The sequence below is a fragment of the Tupaia chinensis genome, unplaced genomic scaffold, assembly GCF_000334495.1.
Source record: "Tupaia chinensis unplaced genomic scaffold, TupChi_1.0 Scaffold000094_1, whole genome shotgun sequence".
NCBI lineage: Eukaryota > Metazoa > Chordata > Mammalia > Scandentia > Tupaiidae > Tupaia > Tupaia belangeri.
In genome coordinates, this window is record NW_006159556.1 from 6,365,994 (window position 1) to 6,372,461 (window position 6,468).

General features: G+C 52.5%; 1 protein-coding gene and 1 long non-coding RNA gene across 2 annotated transcripts in view; both read left to right on the plus strand.

Moving 5' to 3' along the window:
* The window catches only part of LOC106734334 (uncharacterized), a 71,039-nt gene extending 66,426 nt beyond the window's left edge, over nt 1-4,613 (plus strand). Inside the window, exon 3 of the long non-coding RNA XR_001369994.2 lies at nt 3,479-4,613. This is a non-coding gene — a long non-coding RNA (uncharacterized LOC106734334). The remainder of the gene's footprint in view (nt 1-3,478) is intronic.
* A 729-nt stretch (nt 4,614-5,342) lies between these two features.
* Nucleotides 5,343-6,468, plus strand: part of NKX6-1 (NK6 homeobox 1) — a 5,374-nt gene continuing 4,248 nt past the window's right edge. Inside the window, exon 1 of the mRNA XM_006143296.2 lies at nt 5,343-6,465. Coding sequence (XP_006143358.1) covers nt 6,159-6,465 — 307 coding nt within the window. The 5' untranslated portion in view covers nt 5,343-6,158. The remainder of the gene's footprint in view (nt 6,466-6,468) is intronic.

Here is a 6,468-nt window from a genome sequence, read left to right on the forward strand (position 1 = left end):
CTCTGTTTCTCTCCAGTGCGCACACAGGTCCTATGGCAAAAATCTTAAAAAAAAAAAAAAAAGAAAAGAAAAGAAAAGAAAAAACAACTCATAAGTACAATGTTATACTCTACAGCAGGGAAACTAAGTGTAGGTTAAAGAGTGGCAAAAAGATGGGAAGCAAATATTCCAGATTATCACAGTGATTGCTACTGAAGACAGGCTTATGGATGACTCTGATTTTTTTCTAGTGCTCTATACTTTCCAAATATTTTTTTCTGTAGTGAGCAAATGTTCCATTTCAATAATTAGAGGAGAAAATCAGAAAACTAAAATAATTCCAGTAAACGCTGAGTTTACTTTATCACTAGGGAGTCTAGTCACGGAGCCAAAAGAGACGTACATGGAGAAGAAAGGTCTAAGCTCCAAATGTTCGTTGTAGAAGGATTTTGCTACTTGAGTTAAAGCAAGAACTGCCCTATCCATACTTCACTTTGTGAATTGGCCATTTCGGATGAAATTGAGGTAAATGCTAAATAGCACAGCAGTTACACAAAGGCAGGCTGCTTCCTTGAGGAAATGCATCCAGTGTTCTCCGTTGGGCGGCCTTGCCTTGGGTAGAACATGTGAGACACTAAGAAGTCTTTTCCACAAGGGGGCGCTAACCGTTCAGAATTTCACGAAAGGGACTGAGGCTCTAAGCGAAGCCGCATCTCAAACAACTTTTTCCTCATGGAAGAATAAGGAGCTGCGGGCGCGAGGCAGCGAAAAGGCCCGCACTGACGCACTCACACACACTCAAGTCACAAGCAGCAAGTTTTAGCAGAAGATAAAGAGGAACTGGTTTGCAAAGTTGTTGAAAAAAACTATGTTCAGTGGACTTACGCATACAGGTATAAGTTTTTCATGGCTGTTGACATCAGATATCTTTTAATACGGTGCATTAAAGCTGGATTAGTATTTCATTCTGTAAGGAAATTCTGCAAATCAGTAGACATTCTTTCAAAAACATAATTCTGTAGTGGTCACTATATTCCAGAATATACTTCAAAGTAAGTGCACTCCTTGGAAGAAAACGGATCTCTGCAAAAAATGCTTGGGGTGAGGAATGATTATTCTTATTGCATTTTAAAAAATGATATCTGTTTATCTATCTGTCTTTGATGGCATGTGCTTCGCTGAAGCTCAAGACCAATTTTTTCTCTACTAGGTTATTTTCGTTTGTTTGCATTGCTCTCATTCCTGAACTTGTTTTGGTATTGCAGGTAATTCTGAACTTCAGTAATTTTAGCTTCTCTGACTTCTCAGCGCGCATGCCTAATTCCTAAGACAACCCACATATGTATTCTGTGACTGTGGTGGGGTGCAATGCTGTGACTCTGAAGGTCCTGTCACAAGGTTCAAGATTTTTGATAGCAGAACCGTCTGTCTACACCAGCGGCTTCTTCACATTGGTGCTGGCCTCCAATGAAAAAGCACTCACCTCAGGATCCTACAGCATGGTCAGGCAGTTAGCCTCTGTCTACCACAGTCCTTCCCGCCTTCCTGATTCCCAGGCAGCCTAAGTAGCCATCAAGGGTCAGCTCCCAGCCCACTGCTTTTCAGGAAGCAAAAAGAGTCAGACAGACTCTTCAAACCTTGCTCTAGGGCTGATCCGGCCAAGCTTAGGGAGGTTTTCCTGTTTATTCCTACGCTTCCTACGCATTGGCTCTCTGTACATTCACTAAAGCCCAGAAGACCTCTGGGTTCAACCCACATAGGCCCCACTCCTTGGGCAAAGTGAGGTTAAGGAAGGCATCAAGACAAGTCAAGCACACACATTTAAGAGAGGTCTCTGGCCTGGAACACACACAGAATTCCCTTCGTTTCCACTTGCCTGTTTTTGCAAGTATAGGAATTTACTTTCTGCAGTAACACATGAGAATTCAGACATTGAACACTCATGTATGGGGCAGGACCGTTACCTTCTCAACCCGACTGTGGAGTGTAAGTGCATTAGCTGAAGTTTCATTTCCATTCCTTCTGCGAGTTAACCTAGATTTCGTGTCTGTTCCCTTAAAACAGAAGTATCAAAAGGCGCTCAGCTCTGCCAGTCAAGGGTTAGGCCTTGGGTAGGGAGGTCAAATGGTTGGCGCAGGCTACATACCGGGCAGCCGCAAGCAGCAAGCTGAAAGCAACCTGAGAGCACAGCTAGTCCTTTTGAGGCTCAAAGTCGGGAGACAAACCCCTCGCCTTCCTCACCTCTGCCTGTTAGTCCTTCTTGCAACCTAATTCACCCCACCGCTTTCGTTTCTTTTTCAATTAAAATGCAAATCACTCGCTTTTAAACATGCCCCCCCCCAACATACAAAAATAGGGTGTACAGATGCGCGGGGGTCGCTGTGACCACGTGTCAGGTTCCACGACTCCTGGGGGATGCCTGGAAAAGTCTGAGGCTTTATTAGGTCGCGGGCAGGAAAAAGAAGGGTGGGGACCCGAAGGAAGAACAGGTCCTGACGCTCAAGGCCGTGTGAAAGCTGTGTAAGCCTGCTGCGACCCCAGTCGGCCTCCGCGCCGGCACTGGCGTCAGCTTGTTCAGGACTCGGGTCCGGAAGGTGGTTTTAGCTCCGCGGTTGCAGCCACCCGCAGGGCGGTCTCTCCCGGCGAGTGTCAGGGGCAGCGCCCAGTGGAACTAGGGCGCCCTGGTCGTCTCCGCTCCGAGCCGAGCCAGATGGAGCACTGCCGCGACCACCGGCACCTGCCGGAACGCAGGCTTCCAGCCGCCGGGTGTGTCTGGGCCGCGCTGGCCCCGCGGGATTCGGGGGCTCGCGGCTTACCCCAGGGATAAGGTACACCGACCCCAGACTTTTTGTTGTTGTTATAATTAAGAACAGCGCTTCTGTTTTAGTTCAGAATTATGAACAATGCATACCAGCGAACGATAGAGATGTCTTTACACCCAGCTTTGTAACGGATCCACCCAGAGCAGTGCCCCCCCACCCCGTTGCGCTGGGTTGAACCTCTCCCTTAATTTTCTGTGTTAATACTCCCCTCCCCCACGATCAGGTACTAAGTTCACAAGAGGAAAATACTCACCTTTTCCCCAGGTCGCAATATTTACATGAGATCAAGGGGAGTGGGGTGTCGCTTTTTGCAATTGGACTCTTTGGGGATCACCAGCCTCTTTTCCTCTCAGTCCTACGTAGTCGTTGAGAATGCAGGGTCCTAGAAGAAGTGGCGAGGTCGCTGGAGGCCCAGGCTCAGGGTCCAAGAGGGAGACTGGATGTCCCCGCCGACGTGGAGGTTCCCGAGGCGACAAAGTTTTGTTTGTAAGAAAGATAAGAGGCATTAGCACTCCCGTGCCAGGGGCCAGCGCCGTCACTACGCCCACCGCCCTCCTCCCTCGGGCTTAAACCCCAGCAGGGGACCCCGCGGGTAAACGCACACGCCCCACGTCAGCTCCGTCTGGGGCGAGTCTTTGTCCAATTCCTTAGCGTAATTCACGTTCGTCTTCCCCCAGGTCAGATTTTAAGAGTCTATGAAATGACGGATTTAACTCCGACTCGAAATGATTAAGAAGCGTGGAAGAAGAAAGAGGAGGATTAAATAACATATTTCTATCTCAGGAGTGAATAAAAGCGGGAAAACAAACACAGTTCAAACTCCAGCCTGAGAGACGAAGGTTTTCTGATGGAGCAAGCCCTCCAAGCTTCCCGTGCTTGGACCGGTAAGCGCACCAGCACTCAGCCCAACTCCATCCATCCGTCAGGGGCTCACGATGCACTTCTGAGCCATTTACTGCATCCATTTGGTTTTTGAGCAATACTTTGGATTTGAATTCATCTAAATTGCTGTCGTGACCCCTCCTCTCCAGGGTGTTACTTTAATATCCTGATTCTTCAAAATTGTCCAGAATTTTTCTCCTTGGGTACACGGTTTAATCCTGCCAGGAACTTAAAGACCAGAGTTGGAAAAGACTGAAAGTAAAGGAAACCCGTCCAACTCCTAAACGCTAGACACCCCAAAACCACAGCCCAGAAGCCGGGATATCTGCATCTCCCTAAACAACCCTGGATTTGAGATCAAGGATCCAGGGATCAGGGATGGAAGGGTGCCAGTTACTCAGATACTTCTGTATCTAAAGTCTCTGCGTAAATTTTGGTGATTTCTGTCCCTATGTAAACCAAAACCAAATCATCAAAGAGGGGAACAGTTTTAAAAAAACACCAAAAAACAAAAAAAAACCTCGCTGCTGTCCTATAATATGAGCTATACGTATTTTCATGAAGCTCATACTGTTCCCAGAGAATTGAGTGAACTTATAAATGATAACCATCGCTGGGGGACCCAGGAATGAAAAGAAAAGCGAAGGAAAAAGAACAGCGAAGGAAAGCGGGAGGCGGAAAGATGGAAGAGGACGATCTTCGGCCTACAAGGGGATTAAGGACATCTATAGGCTTAAGGAGCAACAAATTAATTTATACAATTCTAGGAGAGCCCAGATGGCCTTTAATTAATCCCTTCAAAAGCAGGAGCCAGGCCAGGGCTAGGCGGCTGCCTGCTCCATTAGCTCCATTTTACAAGGGACCAGGCTCGGTTCGAGGTGAGGCTTCCAGAGCTGGTGGGGGAAGGGGGTAGGATGACGCGAGCGGGCGACGGGGGAAACAAGGGAAGAATATGAACTGCTTTTCCATAAAAGGGCTGGATTTTCATTATTCTTCTCTTTAAAAAGTAATAGCGTCTCCGTCTCTGCTTCCCCCTCCCCTTTCCCATTTTATTTAACACAATTAATTGAGGCGGCAGCTAACCTAAGGAGGAACCGCACCAAGCGTCAGGCCCCGCCCTCCAGGCCCCGCCCAAGGGAGGATCAGAAGGGAGGGGGCGGGAACTAGGCGGGCGTGGCACTACGGATTGCCAATCAGCGTGCGCGGCGCTCCCGAGTAGGCGTGTCCCCGAGCCGCCGCGAGGCTCGAGGCTGCGCACTATTGGCGGCGGCGGTTACGCCCCCAGCCTGCGCTCCGCTCCTCTGCTCCGCCCCTCCTGGCCGCCCCGGAGTGACGTCCCTCAAAGTTCTCATTTTGGCCCCCCATTTCCCCCTCCCTTTCGTCCCCCAGCTAAAGAGGGGTAGAGAGTGATGCAAATGTTTTATTACCTTTGAGAGCTTCATCCGAACTGTCAGGCCCGGAGGGAGAGAGGAGAAGAGGGAGCGAGACAGTGGAAGAGCCGCGGAGAGGGTCAGTTGTGCCAGAGCACAGGACTTAGAAGAGCGAAGCCTGTAAAGAAAATGCGAGCGAGGAGAACCAAAGGCGGAGAGTGAGAGGACGAGGCGCTGGGGGTGGGGCTGGGGTCGCCAGGCCCGGCTGCAGAAGGGGACGGGGGGCTGCAGAAGTGGACGGCGGCGCGGAGCCGCCGCAGAACCGTCAGACTTTCACTTAGACTTTGTTTTTCCGTGTTCTCGCCTTTCTCTCTCTTTTTTTTTTTTCCTTTCCAATACTACAACTGTAGTGTCCTGTGGCCCAGAGGGGAAGGCGGGTCAGCGCGCCGAATCCCGGAGCCGCGGGGATTGGTGGCATTGCCCCTCCTGGCGCAGCAGCCCCGGGCAGCGCCGGCGGAGGAAGCCCGCCCGGAGGCCAGATCCTCGCGCGGGCTGGATGCGCTCCCTCCCGGCGCAAAGCGAGTCTCTAGTGCGAATCAGCCTCGGGGCTAGAGAGCGTCCGAGTAAGGTCAGAGAAGCGCAACCGGCGGAACCCGGCGTCTTTTGAACTTCCGAAAGTGAGCCGACTGGTGACTCTTAACTTTGGGACCAACTCGCGAGGGCCCGCCTGGGTTTTGGTTTGCTTATTTCCCGGGGGAGAAGAGAAGAAGTAAGCGCACTTTGAGTGGCGAGGCAAAGTAAGGAAGAGGGAAGAGCCGGGGAAAGAATCCAGGACTGCTGGAGCGAAAGGCCAGCCAAATCCACCCCGACGCCCGCTAGGCTCCGCGAGCCACCGCCTCCCGCGTGGAGGGTGTGGACGTTTCTGCAGCCCAGCTCTGAGAGCAAGCCTCGGGGGCGGCGTTCTCGGCCCAGTTGGCAGGTTGCCTCCGGGTTCGCAGAGCCGCTCCTCGCTTGCGCCCTCAGTGCTTCCGGCTCCCGGGAGCCCCGCCGGGGGCCCCAGCCGGCGCCCTCGCAGCGCAGAAGCCGGCTCCGGCCTGGCCGTGGGATGTTAGCGGTGGGGGCGATGGAGGGCACCCGGCAGAGCGCGTTCCTGCTCAGCAGCCCGCCCCTGGCCGCCCTGCACAGCATGGCCGAGATGAAGACCCCTCTCTACCCGGCCGCGTACCCCCCGCTGTCCACCGGGCCCCCCTCCTCTTCGTCCTCGTCGTCGTCGTCCTCGTCACCCTCCCCACCTTTGGGAGCCCACAACCCAGGCGGCCTAAAGCCCCCGGCCGCGGGGGGGCTCTCGTCCCTGGGCAGCCCCCCGCAGCAGCTCTCGGCAGCCCCCCCCCCCGGCCTCCACCACCTCCCGCGCC